Source organism: Paroedura picta, chromosome 5 (assembly GCF_049243985.1).
Source record: "Paroedura picta isolate Pp20150507F chromosome 5, Ppicta_v3.0, whole genome shotgun sequence".
Classification (NCBI taxonomy): domain Eukaryota; kingdom Metazoa; phylum Chordata; class Lepidosauria; order Squamata; family Gekkonidae; genus Paroedura; species Paroedura picta.
This window is the reverse complement of record NC_135373.1, coordinates 68,250,906-68,271,846: the sequence shown is the minus strand read 5'-3', so window position 1 is coordinate 68,271,846 and position 20,941 is coordinate 68,250,906. Positions and strand designations below refer to the sequence as shown.

General features: G+C 42.1%; 1 protein-coding gene across 6 annotated transcripts in view; it reads left to right on the top strand.

Moving 5' to 3' along the window:
* Positions 1–19,037, top strand: part of CPED1 (cadherin like and PC-esterase domain containing 1) — a 126,968-nt gene extending 107,931 nt beyond the window's left edge. For 5 of the 6 annotated variants that reach the window (XM_077338396.1, XM_077338395.1, XM_077338394.1 and 2 more), the window contains 5 exons: positions 1,133–1,353; positions 2,190–2,291; positions 5,216–5,303; positions 7,398–7,544; positions 11,809–19,037. In XM_077338396.1, the coding sequence (XP_077194511.1) occupies positions 1,133–1,353; positions 2,190–2,291; positions 5,216–5,303; positions 7,398–7,544; positions 11,809–12,036 (786 nt within the window). In that variant the 3' untranslated portion in view covers positions 12,037–19,037. Of the gene's footprint in view, positions 1–1,132; positions 1,354–2,189; positions 2,292–5,215; positions 5,304–7,397; positions 7,545–11,808 lie in introns of those variants that run through there. The other variant, XR_013231138.1, reaches the window with a different exon arrangement.
* Positions 19,038–20,941: the final 1,904 nt, after the last annotated feature.

Sequence of the window (20,941 nt, the reverse complement as noted above, 5' to 3'; positions counted from 1 at the left end):
AAGGACCGGAAAAATTTAAAAATCAATTAGCTAGAGTATTTAGAATTCACCTGTTAAAACAGGAACTTACATTATTTTTCTTACATAAGCATTTTGGAGTTAAGGGTATTTCACTATCCTCGTGATAGCTAATTTATAGCAACAGGTTTTGGCTATGCAAGTGAATTCCACTGTAATATTGCAACTGAATCAGTTTGCAGACATGAAACAATGTTTCATGGTTAGTATTTATAACAAGGCCCTTTAAATCCCTCTTGCATTTACTGAGTGTATGAAGGAGAAACAATCTTATCATATGAAGTAATAATTAGGAATATGCATTCAAAATAAATTCCTTACCATAATTTTTAAAATATTTTAAGCAAACTACACATTCTCTAATTTGTTTCAGCTATTAATATAATTAATGCCTAATAAACCCAAATATAGCTGACTATTATTAGGCTTTATTTGTCTAAACCAAATAGCTGCTGCTGGGGTGGAGAGATACATTTAAATACAAACTTAGAAGAAAAGTTGGTTCTTATATGCTGCTTTTCTCTACCCGAAGGAGTCTCAAAGCCGCTTACATTCGCCTTCCCTTTCCTCTCCCCACAACAGACACCCTGTGGGGTGGGTGAGGCTGAGAGAGCCCTGATATCACTGCTCGGTCAGAACAGTCTTATCAGTACTGTGGCGAGCCCAGCATCACCCAGCTGGCTGCATGTGGGGGAGCACGGAATCAAACCCGGCTCGCCAGATTAGAAGTCCACACTCCTAACCACTACACCAAGATGGCTCTCATTGATTCTTACCTTTCAGCTTTCTCCTCTAGGGGGTCAGCCTTTGAAGCCAGAATACATACGGTCTTGTTTTTGTGAACTGGTAGTCAGCTTTATATGAGGGATTTATCACAGTTTAGATAAAGCTGATTATTGATAACTTTTAATGCAGTCTGATATTCAGGCCTCATGCTTTAAATTATGTTATTGTGCACACTATATAATAAACATATTTATTTTGAAGCAAATTTTATTTGCTGCAGCTTGAGTTTGAAAGCATTATCATGCATAGATATAAAACCACTTCAGGACTTGGCAACGGGCAAGGTTTTAAAACAGTAATTGAAGGCTTTCTGTTTTTTCCTTTAAAGGTTCTTTTCATTGGTGACTCAACTAACAGAGGGATGATGTATTATCTGATAGAAAGAGTAAACAAGACCCTTCAAGAGTGGCAAAAGGCTCACGATATGAAGTTTTATCATAATATAAATAGTAGAAGCACATTTATTAGTTACTCATATTATCCCCAATTTTGGATCACTGGAACCCAAAGACCAACATTTGAAGAAGCCCTAGAACAGTTGCTACACAGGTACAATAGGACTCCTATTGCTGGTGTATTTGAGCATTTTTCATCGTGGTTCTTTTATTTACTGCATTTTTATTCTACCTGCCTCCAAGCAGTTTAAGGTGACAATCATAGTTTTCTTTGCCCTTATTTTGTCTTCAAAGGTATATAAGGTATACTTAGCCATAAGACTGACCTAATAAATTGCATAACAAACTGCCTTGCCTAGTCTTATATCAACAGTTTAACCATAAGGGGACATTGTTTCTCTCTTTTTTTCATGTAATGCAATGGCAAAAGTGGGAAGGAATTAATGTGAGATTCAGAGTTTTTTCTGAGATTTCAGGCAATGTCAATATCAAGTACAGAAGAAGAAATACCACATCCCAATGATGTCATTACTCCCTTTTGATTTACAGCATTCTATACTTGTGTAAAGATTTTTAATCTAACATACATGGTTTTTTCTCCCTTTCCATGCCCAAATCTGTCATAAGGAAACATTCTCTGATATTACTGATACAGGAAACAAAACAGAAAAAGCTGCAGTTCCCTTCCCATAATCCTCTTCGTCCTTCCCCCCACATCTGTACAATGCATGTATCCTTTTCTGTTGCTGGAGAGGTGCTCTGTTTTACTGGCACAGTATATGCTCTCATGTTTCTAATTAGATTTATGGCCTTAAAATGAGTAAAATAATTATTACATACCTAAAGTTAAACATATTATGAAACAGAAAATGACATCAGTCCTTGGGGGCCAGAAATTACCAGTTGACTAAAGTATAATGTAATTGTATTAAAAAGATGCTCTGAGGCAGAATTAGTTTCAGCTTTCGATTTAATTTTCTTTTATTTCAGATCACAGCCACTCAAGAATACAGGGCAGACTATATTAGTTGTTGGTGGTGTCCAGTGGCTTAATTTCAATCACTTGACTATTATTCAAAAGGTACTCAAGCGGTAAGTTTTAACCTGACAGATTTCTTTTACATACCTCATATGCAATAGCTATAGCAGCAATATCTAATATTATGCTCGAGGTATATTGATTTCTACATCTATAGACTCATAAAAGCATCACAGTTTACTATGTATCTTTAGCCAGGATAATGTTGAGTTGGTGTGTGGATGATGCACACCCTATCCAATTGGCCCTCGGTGGGGGACATGCCTCCAAGAGAAAAGGGGTACTCTCCCACTGACGGCCAATTGGAGGCTTTCCCACCCACCCCCCTCACCTTCTTCCTCCTGAACAGGCCAGAAACTGAGTCTGCTGACAGTAAAACTATGTTGCTGTAGGGCCTGCCACAATGTCTCTTCTCACCAGCTGGACATTCTTCCATCCCCCTCTTACACTCCAAGCTGTGAGGGGGGGGAGAGCTGAGTGCCCTCCAAGCCTCCAAACAGCTGAAGGGGGGAGATCTAAAAGCCCTCTCAGTCTCCAAACACTGGGGGGGGGGGGAGAGAGAGCTGAGTGCCGCCCCAGCCTCCCAACAGCTGGGGGGGGAAGAGCTGAGTGCCCTCCCAGCCTCCAAACTAAGAGAGCGTGCTACCCCTTTCAAAGCCTGTTTTTAAAATGGGCTTTGATGCTAGTTCCATTATAAGTATGAAGCAAACTGTGTGAACTACAGGGAGAAAAGAAGGATGGTAAGACAAACTGGAGGAAAATTTCCCATCCTCTAAGCTCACTTCCCACCTCCCACCTATATTTCCTGACTCCAGTTCAGGGGACATAACTGTAGCTATGCTGGCAATCCTGCAGGGCCCAGGCAGCACATGGAGCCCACTAACTGCCCAGGCAAGCAGGAAAACACACAGGCTGGGAGCAAGCTGGGGCCACTGGTAGAATGTTGGAAACACAATGGCTAGCTGGGAGTTTTAAATCTTGAACAGCTGAGCAGCAAGGCTGTGCAGTGGCAGTGCAGTGAGGTGGAAGCCAAAGTAACAGGTCTCAGACTGGAGAGTTAGCCAGCAGGGAGCCGTAGCAGACAACTGGACTGCCGCTGAACCTGAAGCAGGATAAGTAAGATGGAGCTACCCCTTGCAGGCCCAATGTCCACCGCAGCAGGGAAGCCATGCTGAAGAGAAGCAATGAGGAAGGATGTTGGACCACTATAGCAGTGAGCAGGGACAAACCAGTTCTCAGTGAAGCCTAAACTGGTCATTGCTTTTGGATGGAAGGAGGAAAGTTAGGACATGAAGTGGTAGACTATGAAGGCACTACTGTGATGAAGGTCTGTGAACAGGGGTTCATGTGGTAGAGTTAGAGTTAGTAGTGGAGTTGTCTAAGTGTGGGGATAGAAAGTCTTGGGCCAATAAGGAAGGGGGAAAGAACTTCGTTGACATATGCACAAAGCCCCCCTGATTTTAAGATAATTAAAATCAGGTTTGAGGCAAAGTGCTGAAGCCACTTCAGTGCTGGCACTTCTGTTATCAACTCTGATGTAGTGATAGAATCATAGAATCATAGAGTTGGAAAGGGCCATGCAGGCCATCTAGTCCAGCCCCCTGCTCAATGCAGGATCAGCCTACAGCATCCAGGATAAGTATCGGTCCAGCTGCTGTTTAAAGATCACAAGTGAGGGGGAGCTCATCACCCCCCTTGCCAGCTGATTCCACTGCTGAACTACCCTGTGCAAAATGTTTTCCTGATGACAAGCAAATCCCATTAGACATGTAATTTAAACCCATTACCATGGGTCCTATCCTCTGATGCCAACAGGAACCATTCCCTGCCCTCCTCTAAGTTACAACCTTTCAAATATTTTTGAACTGTATGCTAAATATGAGCAGAGAGTATGATGCAGTAAGTAAAAAAGGTAAATACATTATTGGATGGTATCAACAGAGGTATCACATAGAAACTGTAAGATATCATAGTCCCTTTGTATACCACATTATGCCAGGTATGGTCTGATTAATGTGTCTTATTTTTGTGACCCAGATGTGACATTGAATTGCACCTTGTTCTAATTTGCCCACTTTTTCAACATGTTCAGATCTCATCTATCTCTATCTTCTGGGGTGTTTGCTACTCCTGACAATTTGGTGTCATCTGAAGATTTTATGAATAGTCCCCCTCCCCCACCTCATCCAGATCAATGATAAAAATGTTGAACATTATCAGACCCAGTACCAAACCCTGTGGCATCCCATTGCTTACCTCCCTCCAATCTGATGAAACACCATTGACTATTCTTTAGGTATGGTTTTCTAACCAGCTTCCTATCCACCTAAACATATAAAAATTCAGTCTGCAGTCCTCCAATTTACCCATTAGAACATCATGGGAAACCTTGTCAAAATCCTTACTGAAAACCAGGTAAACAACATCAACTGAGGTTCTATGACCTAGTAAGCTCTTTGCTCGATCAAAGAAAGAGATGAGATTGGTTTGGTAAGACCTGTTGGAGACAAATCCATCCTGACTTCCCCAGATCACCAAGTTGTCCTTCAGATGTTTGAAGATCAGCCCATTTAATATCTGTTCCATTAGCTTCCCTGAGACAGAGGTCAGACTCATAGATAATAGCTAGGGATTGGCAATCTCATCATGATGCCAGTGCTCCCAGTTCAAGCCAGAAGTGACATTATCACATGGTGATGAAGATTGCCTCCCCCCCCCATTTTGCCATGCTGCTTCCACCCACTGACCAGATGACTATCGGGGGGCGTCAACAACATGCAAGCCTGACAAGCCTAAACTTGACCTGGCCAGAGCCACTACAGCTGGGGCATAAATCCCCTGAAGTCTTAAATTCTCACATGATATTCAGACTGGGTGATCTCCTCCTGCATTCATACAACATTTTACAATGTTTATGGCTCATCATTTTTATATCTATCAATCAGATGTGCTTATTTTAAGATATTCTTATCCACAGAGCAAATCTCTCAAATATCATGGTAGTGATAAAATCCCTGGGAATGGGCTTTCATCTGCCAGTGGATGGAGTGCATTCTTTGTCACCGGTAAGATACCTTTTGACTGTGGAAATGTTTTTAGGCCCTTAACATTTTTATTTGGTTTCTTTATTCAAAGAAGGTTGCTGATCTGATGAACATACTTCCATAATATCAGGTGGAATGAATGTTTACATTTGATTCCTAAACAATTCCTTGACGCTGTTGAGAAACAACCTTTATTCCAACTGTAACTGAACCTTCATTAGCTGACAGACTTAAGTTTTGTCTGCTCTGCAGCTGCCTCTGATTTACACAATGTGGTATGCTTGGTTTGTGCCTTTTTGTATCATCTGGAGATCTCTCCATGATATCTCAAGGTCTGGCTTTAGCTGTGGCTGCTCATCATTCCTCACAGCTAGATGCACAGAATGAACAAGACAGCTTATTCTGTTCCCAGCCATTTTTTCACAGAAGGGAGCAGGGGGGGGGTGCCCTCTTTTGCCTAGCTTTGGCTGCTCTGCACACTTTACAGCTTGTCTCAGCCCAGCTCCAGTCCTGTCTTCCCTTGGGCATTCGGGGCTGCCCAGCAATCTGCTCCATTATGGAAGTATCTGTCATCATATTGTTGATGAGAGGTCATGAAAGGAAGTTTTCCACCTTGTGGACAACTTTGCTCATTGTACAAGCTATAATTACCCATCAACATTTCTCCTATCAATTCCACATGGATGTACAAAACTCACACTGCCTCCTGTCTGCAAACGCACCATTGTAAGCCACATGTTTTCAAGCTTCCTGACAGGAGACCTGTTTGGTGTTTTCCTGCCTCCTTGTCACAGCTTTTTGCCTCCCAACGAGGCGGCAAGGAGAAACAAGTCAGACTCATTCCCCACACTCCTCGGCTTGTCAATCACAGCAAGCCACCAATCACAGCACAGTGGTTGTCTCTAGGAGATTTGAGAGAGACTGGATATGGTGACTGGACCCCGAAGAGTGATTGTGTGTATACAGTAAGGCTTAAAAATAAAGACCATGGATGCCTAGCTGATCACACACTCTCCCCCTTCACGCACTCTTCCCCTGTTCATTCTCCACAGCCAGAAAACACAAACGGGACTGTGTTTAGCCTGCCCAATCCCAAAAAAGACTATGGACACTTGCGGGAACATTTTATTTTAACTTAGGCAAAGTCATTTTGTGGTCCCACAGCAACACAGCCCACACCACTTTTTAAATACTCAAGCAGGGAATGGAGAGGGGTGGGTGGATGTGAGGGCAGGCAAAATGCTGCAGGGACTGTCACTTGTTTCTCCTTCCACACAGGCTTGCCCCTGGTTGCTCCCTGATGTGGCAAGTCCAGTTTTTGGCGATTTTCCTCATCTCAAGGCAAATCAGGGCAAAACCCAAGCCAGCCCCTGGACAACCTCAGGTTGCTGATGACGTCATGTGGAAGCAACACTAAAACCCACCAGCAACCAGCGGCTGTCCAGGGGCATATTCCTTGTGCGGAATTGGTCTCCTTATTATCTCAGTCCTCCCACTTAGACCTTGGGTAAAGAGAAATGGTCTTCATCAGTGATGCATCTAACCCCCCCCCCCCATACACATACACACATTTTCTGACACTTGGGGACTAGAAAAGGTGGTGGTGGAACTTAAATTTCTCAGATAGTCAACTTTGGACAGAGTATTAGAGCAGAAAGCTCAAATACTTTGGCCACCTCATGAGAAGGAAGGACTCCCTGGAGAAGAGCCTAATGCTTGGAGCGATCAAGGGCAAAAGAAGGGGACGACAGAGAATGAGGTGGCTGGATGGAGTCACTGAAGCAGTCGGTGTGAACTTAAATGGACTCTGGGGAATGGTAGAGGACAGGAGGGCCTGGAGGATCATTGTCCATGGGGTCCCAATGGGTCGGACACGACTTCGCACCTAACAACAACATTAGAGCAGAATACCCAGACACTGTTTTTCCAGAATGGTCAGCAGTGAAAACTCTGACAAGTTCCACAAATATTTCAGGATTTTGCTCTCTGGTTTAGTTTTTATACATATTTATTCATATTTTTACTTCTCCAGAAATAACATAAATTTATTTCAGTGAAACCTGTAAATCAATGAATTAGAGAAAATAATCTGATTTCTTTACATTTAATTATCAGACTGAAGTACAAAATCTATGGCATGAAAACCAGGCTATTTTGAAGATGGCAAAACAATATGACTACGAGGTGGTTGACACTTTCATTATTACTATGGGACGGTACAAGGAATTTTTGCAAGGGAAGTGTGGATGCCATTTTCATGAGGTGATCATTTGTTAATGCTTGTTTTGTTGAATAATTTAAAAAGTCCCTTGTCAAGTGTTAGTTAAAATATTTGCTAGCTGCATTGGTATCAACCAGTATGAACAGTGATTTGGGGCATTTTGGAAATGGGTGTGTGATTTCCCTTTGGGCCCAAACAAACAAAGCACCTGGAGACCTAGATCTTTCACTGAATCTTCCCAGTAGCTAATAGCTGTTGTGCAGGTCCCCAGTTCAGGTCAGAACCAAACTGCAGGAGTGGGAAAGGCCTTTCCACCTTCGACATCTGCCAGTTTCACTGACTGTAACTGAACTGTCTCCCATCCCCAATGTCCTTATTACTACTGGAAAGGGAGGGAGGGAACACGGCAAAAGAAGATGCCTAATAACAGAAGTCTTAGTTTCACATGGTAGAACTATGTATACTCAGAATGCTTAAATGGCTTCTCTGTTCCATGACCTCACTCTAAAACAGGAGCCCATGCAGCAGCTATTTAGCCTCTTAAGAATCTTGTGATCTTGAAGAAAAAAAATGTCCCTGTTAGGTCGTTGTGCATTTATTGTGCTTGTACACTTTCTCCTCTTGAGAGTCTAGATGCTAATCACAAGGGGGTCAGGTTGGTATCTCAAAGAGTGGCCAGTTTCACCTGAATTCCTCTAGACCAAGAATAGCCATAGGGTTACCCTTGAGCTAAGTCCAGTCCCCATGACAATTTTGTTTATCCCTGGCAAATATTAAATATGGGTTTTTAAAAGATTGCTTGTTTAGTAATAACGAAAGCAATACTGTTTTCCAGGAGCATAGTATATAAAGATTGATTTGGAAAATGTATATGCTTCCTCTCTAGGGACCTGCTTAGTAGCTCTTAATTTTTTTTAAAATTACAATAAAATTGTCAAAGCAGCAACCATAGAATTATCAATAATAAACCATAAAAACTAGTGAGATATTCCACATTTTATTATTATATCTCTTTACTGGATTTCGTATTTGCATGATTGCTATGTTATACTACAGTTGAGCATATCTACTCCATGACATTGGAACTCATTATTGGTATGGTACCCAGTTTATTACAGAGCCTGACCACTATTCTGATGAGAGGGAGTGTTGGTCAAACTGAGAACCGAGTGGCCCCATGGGGGAAAAAGCATGAATCTGCACAGGAGATTTGCTTGCTATTTGAAGTGCTTAAGTCATCTAAAATATGTTTGTGCCCAGAGAATACATGCACCCACAGAATGTGTAGTTCACATTCCATGGAAACCTTGTGCTTCTTAAAGGAGCCTCAATGAAGAATATGTGATACCACTTCAAAGCATTTCAGCAGATTGCTTTGTCTGAATCTGATGCAGGGCAATGAAGAGAAAAGGCAGCTGCATCAGCTTGTTCAGTTTCAGGTGTTTGACTTCAATCCAGAAAGATTCCTACTGAGATAAGCAGGATGGTGCACTCAGGGATGATCAGTTATGAGCCATTTCAAAAAGAAACGTCCTAGAATGAGAGGAGACAAATCAGTTTGCAGTAATGTCAAAAATGCTTAGGTGGATCTCAAGTGAAAAGGAGTAAAATTTTTGTAAGAAGCTTCAAAAGGTAACCCTACTTCATAAGGATTTTCTTTCTTCCATGGGAAGAAGTGATAAATTCATTAAACGTCACACAGCAAATGTGGTTTCTGTCAAATCATGTCTCTTTTATGGCCCTGTGATAGGTGGGGAGAAGAGAGGAGTCACACATAACAGTGACAAGAGTAGGGCGCCTATTCTCCCTATTGTCTCCGCAGATTGATCAGGAAATTGCAAGACAAAACAAATTCTTTTGTTTCAAGATGTTAGTACCAAATGTAGATATACAAGGATATAAAGCTAAAAGTAAAGGTATCCCCTGTGCAAGCACTGGGTCATGTCTGACCCTTGGAATGATGCCCTCTAGCGCTTTCTTGGCAGTCTCAATACGGAATGGTTTGCCAGTGCCTTCCCCAGTCATTACCGTTTACCCCCCAGCAAGCTGGGTACTCATTTTACCAATCTCGGAAGGATGGAAGGCTGAGTCAACCTTGAGCCGGCTTCTGGAATTGAACACCCAGCCTCATGGGCAGAGCTTCAGGCTGCATGTCTGCTGCCTTACCATTCTACGCCACAAGAGGTTCTCTATACAAGGATATACAGATATATAAATATCACATAAATATTTTATTTTAATTCTAAGGGCCATTCTGCACAGTGGCAGCCACACCAGGCCACCTCTGGTGTGGTTCTGCAGAACTTTATACTTCACAGCTTTCTGTGTCCCCGTGGGTGACACATTTCAGTGGGACACCTAATGCCCCACTGAAATGTGTCCCCCCTTGTGCAAGGAAAGGGGGCTGATAGGTTCTGCCTCATGGGGGGATTGCAAGGGTTTTTTTTATTTTGCAGGAAGGTGAGATTGAGTGGACTGCAATCCCGCCTTCCTGCTATTTTTTTTAATGCCCTGGTCTGCTCTGTGGCACCATAAAGCCAACTGGGGCATTTTTTGCCACTTCTGGCTTACTCTAGGATGGGGAGGAGCTGGACCTGAAAGGCCCGGCTCCTTCCAGGCCACACAGGCCTGCCACGGGGACAACCTCCATTGTCCCCTGCAGTCCCCTACACATTCTCCCACATTCTCTTAGCCTGGGGAAAATGAGGGCCCGATTCACTGCAGGCCTGGGAGGGGGTCTGCCTGATGGTTGCTTCATGTGGAAGCGGGGATTAGCCCCACTTCCATATGAACATTTGGTTGCAGAAAAATGCAAGTTGATTACATTGATTATTCATTCACTACTTAAAAGCAGGAAGCCTTGTTCAGGAGCAGCCTCAAAGAGAAAGGCTGACACCAGGGCTGTGTAGCATGTTGCAAAATGGCTCCACTTGCCTGCAAACCCCATCCTATTTCAGCCTTCTGATGCATTGAGGAACTCAGAGGCCATCCCAAGTCTCTGTCAGGCTATCCACCACTCTTCTGCGTCTGCCCTATTCTCAGGGAGGTTTCCCCACTCCTCTGTGGTATTTCCACTGCCACCAGTCAGTCATCTGGTAAGAGGGCCACCCTGAAGTGGGTGGAATTTGAAGGGGAAGGGAAATGCCATAGAATCTACCGTCTAAAGCAGTCATTTTCTTCAGGGGGACTGATCCCTGTAATGTGGGGATCAGTTATAATTCTGAGAGATGTCTAGATTCGACTCGAAATTCTCAACCCCATCAATAATTCTTATAGATAGATATTAGCTCTGGGGTAAGATAGGATCAAGAGCCTCTTGTGACGCACAGTGGTAAGGCAGCAGAAATGCTGTTTGAAGCTGTCTGCCCATGAGGCTGGGAGTTCAATCCCAGCAGCCAGCTCAAGGTTGACTCAGCCTTCCATCCTTCCAAGGTTGGTAAAATGAGTACCCAGCTTGCCGGGGGGTAAATGGTAATGACTGGGGAAGGCACTGGCAAACCACCCCGTATTGAGTCTGCCATGAAAATGCTAGAGGGCGTCACCCCAAGGGTCAGACATCCTAGGCTCCTTTCCTCCTTTTTCACCATTCACTCAGTTCCATCTGTTCCTGTTCTTAGCTATGTTATAAAACTTCAATCCAAAGGTTCTTATCTGATTTGGAGTTCAAACTAGGAATCTTCTTTTCAGAGCCTCCTGATAATGTCATATGCTAACCATACTCCTGTTGTCTTTTCCTTGCCAGCAGTATGCCCTTCCCAAACCTCCTCTCATACAAACGTTGTAGGAAGAGCACAGCCCCCGAATGTTATCACAAGGTGTGCATCTTCCAAACTCTTGCCCATATTGTGGGCTTTTTTTTAAATTGATCATTGCAATAGCAATTACCAATTTAAAAAAAACCTCTCAAAAAGCTCTCTGGTGCAGCAGGTGAAAAGGACAGAAGGAAATGGTGGATGATAGAGGAAAGTGTGCAGGAAACACTTGTGTCAAGTTCCATTGCCAATATTACTGCCTCTATGTTTGCAGCAGCAGTGAATCCAAAATGGACAACCCTTGGCATGTGGAAGCAATTCTAGGGTTCCATATTACGTTATGTAAGCCTATCCTTGTTCAGCCAGCCTAGTATGAAGACAGGATTGTACTGTGAGAGCTTTAAATAATTGAACTATATAATAGAAGCACTACTTATAACTGTCCATAATATAACTCCGTGGTTTAAGCACATACAATTTCAATGGAGGATCCATTTCTGTTACTCCCAAGCATCAATAGGATAATTTCACAAACCGTCTCTTTCTTTTTCAGGTGGTGAAATCCAAAGCATCTGAAGGGAGCTTACCTATGACAATGGCATTATCAAGGTCCCATGCTCTGGGCAAATATTTCAGCAACCAAAGCAATTTCATGCAGTTGCAAACCTACATAGCAAATTCTCAATCCCCTTATCATGTGAGAGGCCCAATAAACCAAGTTTATTCAGAAATCCTCCTCAGCAGGATCTGTGGAAATGACAGGAAGGCTGATGGAATGTAGCTTTATTTGGCAGAAACATAGACCTCCAGACTGCCCACTTTCCTGTGAGGCAATCCAAAGGCCATACTAGATTTATTACACACTCCTCTGAGTGGCCAAACATACCAGCATAACTCAAGACATGTGGCAGTTTCCACAAAGCCTTATAAAATCAAGATGTGTCCCCATGCATCTGTGGTTTCAGGCTGGGAGACAGAGAACCAAGAGAAAGAGGGAGGGAAAAGAATTACAGGAAATATTGTCAAGATTAATACAGATGCATCCTAAGCATAAGTACATCATAGGAAAGAAGGAAAGTACTATATATGTGAGAATTTTGTAGAGACTACTTAAGTATAGCTGCAGTGTGCAGTATTACATCACCTGTAAATAAAAACCTCATTCCACTTTTGAGAATTTTATCACATAGCAAAATGGCTGTCTAAGAAGATGCACTTGAAACCAGGGTGTAAACTGCACGGAGCTTTTATTCCAACCCCAGATCGATTCAGTCCCTGCCCTCTACACAGAATGCGATCTCCGTTTGGATTTTGGCCGATTTAAATTTTCCTTCTGCAGCAAGAAGGACTGATCCAGAGTGACCCTACCTTTATTGTGCGATATCTCAGACTGCTCAATATCCATTTGGGAAAGAAAGCTCCGTGGTAGAGAACCTCTGATAGGCTACACCTGGTCATGTGACACGCTTGCCTTAAAGGAGAAGCCCCTAATTTCTCTCAACTTCTGTAGGTCATGAATTTTACCTCCCTCCTCTGCCTTTTTCGATCCTCTCCCCCACCCCTCCAAGAAAAGAAAGAAAGAGGCTTGGCTCCCCCCACCCCCTTCTGAACTACCTTAACCACGTGCAGAAGATTTTCCTGTTTCAATGGGGGGGGGGGGGGGAGAAGAAGACCCGAGTTCAAAGCGATCTGAATTCAACAGGATTGACAATGGAATAAAGAAAGTAAGTGCAGACTCTGCCCAGGTATCAGGATTTCAACCATAGTAGCAAATGTCTGCTTCTGATGTTTGCATGATAGAAGATACGACCACACAAGTGCCACTCCATTGCCATTGTTACAATGCTATTTCCTCTGCCTTTGGCATTCCTTCACAGCTTGTCAATTTGTGTATTCCTGGGTATACAGGCATCTTCTTCTAGTTTTATGACCTCTGAGTTTGGGGAAGAGGCTCAGGACTATCTTCAAAAATTACCAAACCTACACATTTTACTGGGCACAAAAAGTAAAATAAAAAGGAGAGAGAAAACTTTGGAATGATTTAGATTGCAGGCAAACTAAAGATGAGAGAAATCAGCTTGCTTTTAGTGAGTTTGTGTCTGTGATCTAAGCCACACAATCCTTGGTTCTCACTCTCAGTATATTCAGCACTCCACTTTGTTTCAGACTGCAGCTTCTTCTGAAGCATAAGGCGGCAGCTGGTAGTGTCTCTCCTGGAAAGGATATGCTATCAACAATCCTACACATAAAAAGAGGGTGATATTCTCATTTTTCCTGGGATGACTTGAGTCTTCCCCAATCTATCTGCTTTCTATAACAGGGTGCACCTTGGGTATTTCTTTCAGGCTAGGTATTTTTCAGTGATGTCATAGCTGTGGTTATACAGTGATCTCGTGTACGTGTACCAAATGGAAAGGGCTCTGTGATATCATAGGTATGCCATTTTACTAAAGTCTTAAAATCACTATCTTTTTATAATGCTTCACTATTTCTGTATTCTAATTCTGCCATTGTTTTTAAGGTTTTCCTATTGAACATTGTTTAGTTTTCTTTATGCAGGATGTCCATGTGAGAGAAGCAGAAATTGAGAAGGACAGCTTTGTAAACATGTCTGTACTGAAAAGCTAGACTTTCTAAACCCAGGAGAAATTCTGGTCATGTGCTAGTTCATGCTGGCAAACGTGCAATGAAGTTTGTGTATATTCAATATGAGATGATTTTTCAATGCGATTGTTCATGATGTTTTAATATTTCTCAGATGTTGCTGTTCTGAAAACAACCTTTCCACGTATAGTTATATTTTTATATAAAATTCTTATGGTAACATACAAGCCAATTTGACAGTTAACATGGACCAACAATTTCCAGGATCAGATCCCCAGTTAAGTAATGCCAAGGCAAACTTACAAAACAATGAAGTAGATTGTCACAGTGCATGGCACTAAATGTTCTGTAGCAATATTCTCTCTTTTATATTCTGAGATATGAATATAGATAATGTGCACTTCATTGTGTCTCTTGGATTTCAAATATTTGAAGTTGGAAAAAGTTAATAACTTTTTTAATGTCAATAATATACACATTGTGATATTATTATATTTGGCACATGCATGCTAAACATATTGAACTGGTAATATATCCCACTCATTTCAACAAAATATTTTCAAGCAAGGATGCACAGGATCTTCTAGAGAAGCAAGAAAAGCTTGTAACATTGTTTTGTGAAATTACTCATACAGTAACATCTTTGAGTATTGGTGTACAATCTAGTGTCACGTTAATTCACATGCATGAAACACTCCGTTCCTTCTCTTCTTGGAAGCCAGCTTGGTGTCAGGGATAAGAGTGGCAGCCTGTAATTGGGAGAACTGGGTTTGATACCCCACTCCACCACATGTAGCCAGCTGGGTGACTTTGGGCCCATCATAATTCTCTCAGAGATCTCTCAGCCCTACCTATCTCACAGGGTGTCTATTGTGGGGAGAGGAAGGGTAAGCAATAGTAAGCAGCTTTAAGATTCCTTTGGGTCGTAATAAGCAGGAAACAAAAAACCCAGCGCTCCTCCTCCTCCTCCCGCTTCTTCTCCTCCTCCTCTTCTTCCTCCTTCTCACAGTCATCATCTTTTACTTATGTTAGATTCCCTGCACTGACAGGCTATGTGCTGCAAAGTCCAATTTAAGATGGTGGTCTTGACTTTAAAGCACCTCACAGCCTGGCATCCTCCCATATGAATGATCACTTCTCCCAGTTTCAGCCCTTGCATCTATTAGGCCCATTATGCACGGCCGCCGAAACGGCGATTTCGGGTCACATGGAAAACGCGGAGGGGGAAGACGCGATGCATACCGGTTATGTACGGGGCAGGGCGCGACGGCGGCAAAACCCAGAGTAACCGATTATGCATGCGGCGATCCGGGTGCCGCTTCTGGTTGCGCCCCGGTCACCCGGAAGCTGCGCTTTCTTCCGCGGTTCACTGACGCGGCTTTTTCGGTGGCATGCACCGAAGCTGCGGCCGGTTGCAGCCGGCTCCGTGCGTTATCGGTGATTTTAGTTGCCGCCATTCCACCCCGAATGTGCGCTAAAACCCCCGTGCATAATGGGTCATAATATCAGCACTCTCTACTTTGTATGTTGCATTTATGAGAGAATAACACACCTACAGATAGGATCAGAACTTTTACTGCTTGGGCTCACAGGCTTTGGGTCAATCTGCTGGTTAAAAATAATGAATACTCTACTTTGTGTTTGTGTGTAATTCCAACTTCCATTTATTTTTTTAAGTGTTTGTATTTTTAATATGTTGGCTGTATTTCACATTTTTCTGTTATTTTCATATAAAAGCTTGGCTATCTTAATCATGGTCCTAGTTTTGTGAGCTGCTGTTTGGAAGAGCAGCATACAAATGTTTTAAATAAGCAAAATAATAAAGTTAATAAGGCCAAACTCATGCAGTCTATTTGTGTTGGGTTGTGCATATGCTCAGAACTCTGACAGCTTCACAGCATTTTCAGTCATCTCAACATCTGGCACTATGACAGGAAACTGGAGTACCTTAAGTGAGAAAGCAGAAAACTCAAGTGACAGTCTGAGAGCTGCGAAGTGGATCATTAACACTGCATATATTAAATGGTTAATGTGTGGAACATAATGAACATTGAACATGATGTTAGTGTATATTGGGAGCAGTTTTCTAAGCTGCTGAAATCAGCAGATTGAGAAGGGTGTAACAGCATAGCACTGTAATCTATACTACCGCTCCATTTTGAACCTCACAGTATCTTAGTGTATCCTCGCTTGGTTTAGGGGTTTCTACACTGGTATTGTCAGCATAGTGCAGGGGTAGTCAACCTGTGGTCCTCCAGATATTCATGGACTACAATTCCCATGAGCCCCTGCCAGTGTTTGCTGGCAGGGGCTTATGGGAATTGTAGTCCATGAACATCTGGAGGATCACAGGTTGACTAGTGTACAAAAAAAGAAGAAGCCTGTAAACAGAGCTACTGAGCACCTACAACGCTATTTGACATGCCATTCAGTTTGCACTTGGAGAGAGGGGAAATCAAAGCAATGTGTGAGGGACCAGACTCAGTGAGCAATTTGGTCATGGTAAGTTAGAATGTCAATCACATTTATGTTAAAGTTCAGACTGTACCTGGGTCTTCACTATTAGGTCACAAGAGTCCAGAGAAGTGCCAGGACGTGCTAGAGTTTAGTCCCAGAGGCCAAATCTCCACCCATCCTGAGCTGATTCCACACAAGGTTTGTTTTTCCATTGTGGTCATGTTGCCAGAGCAATTGTTGCTCCCTTTGCACTTGCAACAGAGATTTGGCAAAGAGTAATCTGTTTCTCTCTTTTTGCCCTTGTTAGCCATGGTTTCCCTGTCTGTCAAAGGTTGCAAGCTCCCCCCACCCAACCCAACCCTGCCTGTTATTATTATTCTGCTATCATGATTCTCCGCCTCCTTAAAAAACATGAGGGCATGCATAGCTTTGCTCATGACTAGCACAATGCTGCTGTGTATTTGCACAGTGCTGCTCTGCCTCCAAAGCAACAACATATTTGAATCCTTTGGTAATGCTGCTTATTAGAAAGTTGTGGGTACCTCCTCTCTACTTTTCCAGCAAGAGAAGAACTATGTAATGGGTGACTGAATTTTGTTTTTAGATGTAATTATATTTAATTTAATAGTTTTACATTTTTATTACTTTATTTTATTTTTATATAATTTTACTGTGATGTAATCTACCCTGAGTCACATGAGATGGGACAGAAAATCATGGTGGTGGTGGTGAAAAGTATTCTGGTCATCTACATGAGCCAACGTTGGTGTAGTGGTTAAGAGTGGCGACTCCTAATCTCATGAGCCGTGTTTAATTCCCCACTCCTCCACACGCAGCCAGCTGGGTGACCTTGGGCTTATCACAGCACTGACCAAACAGTAATATCAGGGCTCTCTCAGCCTCACCTACCTCACAGGATGTGTGTTGTGGGAAGAGGAAAGGGAAGGTGAATATAAGCCGCTCTGAGACTCCTTATGGTAGAGAAAAGGGGCGTGTAAGAGCCAACTCTTCCTCTTCTATATGGAAAAGATTAATTACCCCCTCCCCTGCTTGGGGAAAGAGCACTTCAGGAACAGTTCAAATACTTTTCATTCCAGATTCATGAAATGATCTCATTGAGGCTGTGATTTGAACAGGAATGGGGGACAATGTTGTGTGGAAACAAACTGCTAGAATAGATGAAACAGAGAAAAACTTAAGGGTAGGATTTACTTCTATCTGGGAAAAAGTTAGCTTAGTTAGTGACTGCTTGGAATGGTAATTTGCATTGCATTGCAGTTGATGATACAATGTGTTCAGTTAGTCTGAGTAGTCAGATATTAAGTTGCATTATTAATGAGCTGCTGATACTGATTTGTACCACCTCTAGCTGGCAGGACTGAGATGAACCACAAAAACTAACAGAAAGCAGCTGGTTGAAAATTACTACTGTATGATTAATGTTCTTCTGTAACTATATTTTCCTTCACCATCAATGTTTTCCAGTGCCCTCTTCTGAATATTTTTATATAAAATAAAGCAAAATGTTGACATGCAAGGAAAATGCAGTTTGGTATCTGCTGGCTATGGAAAAATTAATATTGCTGTTGAAAACTGATAGCTTGGATTTCCATTTATACATTTCTCTAGAATTAGCTGTTCATGTTGAAAGAAAGGGGAACAATCATCATGTCTTTCAGTGACAAGAACGTAAAAGTTTGGAGGGTGTTTAGGATAGTTTTCTTTGTGGAAGAAAAGAACACATGAAGCTGCCTATACTGAATCAGTATTGCTCCAGTACTGTACTGCTCCAGTACAGAGTTAAAGCAAAGAAGAAAACTGATGGTGTGGTCAGATTTTTTAAAAAAAGAGTTATATTCCATGCAAAGATCTCTATGCCTTTTGTATCCTGCTTTGTCAGAGGATCTGTAAAGCAAACTTCCATAAAGAGACTGGACTACCCCATTACTGTAGAGTTACTTACTAATACATGTTCATTGCAAATATTACTCAAATAAAAAATATTTTTCAAGGATGTTTTCTGGAAAACGGTCTACTTCTTATCCCTCCCCCCCCAAAAAAAATAACCCCTTCACTTGTCTATAAGGTTATTGGCTACTGTTTATTAGGTAAAGTGGTTTCTAACCTTGATTATCACAGAAGATGGAAAAGTGGGGAGAGGAAAGAGAAGGCGATTGTAAGCCGCTTTGGGATTCCTTTGGGTAGGGAAAAGTGGCATTTTGTTTCCAGCTCCCATCCCTTTTGACTATGGTCTTGACACTGGCAAGGTTATAACCCTGGGTTCCCTTCTTCCTATCACTTGACTTCATGTCATGTGCTTGCAGCTTGCTGGGTCTTCAGTCTGGAAAGGCTGAAGATCACTGATTTAGGGCTAGGACTTGAATTAAGGCCATGTTGGGGTGGGGGAGAGAAACACAGGAAAATAAAGTGAAGATAATCAAATGCTAACAAATTGTTCTGAACTATTTCATTCAAAAGGAGCTTTGTCAACGAGATTTCACAACTTAAAATTATCCAATGAGGGGTGTATATTTATTTGAATGGGGAAAATGTAAATATTGACTTCACTGTATATGCAATTTTTGTTATGAAGCCATAATGCAAATGAAAATAGGGTGCAAATATTTCATAACAGGACATGTTCACAAATTGAATTCACTCCATGCTTATGTAGAATCACGAGGTACTTGTGACTGAAATAAATTGTTTCCTTTCATCTTGCGCTTGTTTTCAGTGGTGTGGAACAACATACTCAACAATTAACCTTGTGAGTTAAAAAAGGAATGTGGGCTGAGGTAATTTTCTCTGTCATTTCTGCTTGGGAAAAGTTACCTGTCACACACCTCTGAATTATTCCATGCTTAATGATTTGGAATGCATGGTTAGCTTTGGCCATCCTTCATACAATATGGTAAACTAGCAGGGAAATTGTGGCAGTATTCTCTAGCCCAACAGTGCACACTGTGTTTGTGCATGTGCACAGCATCAATAAAACACTACATAAATTATACATCTTTTGAAGCATAGCACTCTTGATGGAAACATTATAGGATACATGGGCAGGTTGTACCCTGGTGAAAAAGCTGCATTGGCTTTTAGTCAATTAGAGAAACTCTTCCCCATGATGCAGAATACAAATCATGTGATTGCCAAGGGAATGTTGGGTCTTCCCTGAAAAACAGATTTACAACCTTCTTTCATTGCCATAATCATCAAAGCAACACTGATTCCTATGGCAACAATTAAACTTGTAACTGTCTCATTGACACAGGAGATTACGACCGTAAAAAGTAAACTGTATTGTGTATCACCTGAAGTTCAGAGGTACAAAGGAAAGGAAAGGGGAAGATTTGTATCTGCCCTCCAAACATTTATCTTGCCATCCATGAATTCCTCCGTCCCCCACCCTGTCTTTTTAGATTCACCATTGGGATTGATTTGTACAGAATTGTAACAATTTCAGCAAAGTGGTTTGAGAGCTGCATGAAACATTTGCTTCATACTTTCACCTACGTAATTATCAGCATGTATCCTATGAACTGACATAATCAAAAGAAACATCTTAAGGGGGGAAATTGTTTGATCATTCCTTAGCCAGCAGCATGAGATCTAGGCTGAGCTTCTGCCTCCTCTGTTACAGGCATGAGCTCGAGGCAACATGATGAGAAAACAAGCAAACAAACTTTGTGTGGAATTGGTCCCAGATGGGTGGAGATTTCAGCTCTGAGGATAAAGTCTGGTACGTCCTAAATCTAAACCTCTGGGCTGCTTGCATCCCTAAAATAATTGGAACCCAATCAGGCCAGGAGTTGGAGTATTGTCTTGTTTTGGTTTGTTTATTTAAATTATACTTTTGCCATCTGTGAGCCAGTTTGAACCTACTTTGTGGAGAAAATCAAAGTAGAAACAAATAAATAAGGTTACATACCTTACTTTCTCCCAGAGTGTTCCTGGCAAGAGTGGTTGTGCCTCTGAAGCAGAGCATCTGCTTGGCATGCAGATGGTCCTAGGTTCAATCCCTAACATCTCCCAGTCAAAGGATCGGGTGGGAAGTGATCAGAAAGACTTCTACCAAAGACATTGGATGGCTGCTGTCAGCCTGAGTTGATGATACTTACCACAACAGATGTTATAAGATGTACTTGTGAGGGACATTGTGTGCCTAAACACGAATGGTTAAATAGTTATCACTTGAAGATAAAAGAGTATAAATTGCCATGTGTGTGCAGTGGGCAGATGAATGTTCAATATGCCCGGTAAGGGGAAATTTCAGCCAACAGAAGCTCTATGGCATGTGTTAAAACAAGCATAGGTGCCTTTATAACCATATGACTGTGAACATTCAGTGCTCTTGATTTTTCCTACAGAGGAGGAATACCTGGGCAGAGTCTGCACTTACTTTGTTTATTTCATTGTCAAACCTGTTGAATTGTGATCGCTTTGAACTCGGATCTTCCTCCCCCGCCCCATTGAAACAGGAAAGTGTTCTGCACGTGGTTAGGGTAGTTCAGAAGGGGGGGGAGCCAAGCAGGGAGCCTCTTTCTTTTCTTGGAGAGGAGGGAGGATAGAAAAAGGCAGAGAAAGGAGAAAAAATCCAGGACCGACAGAAGTTGAGAGAAATTAGG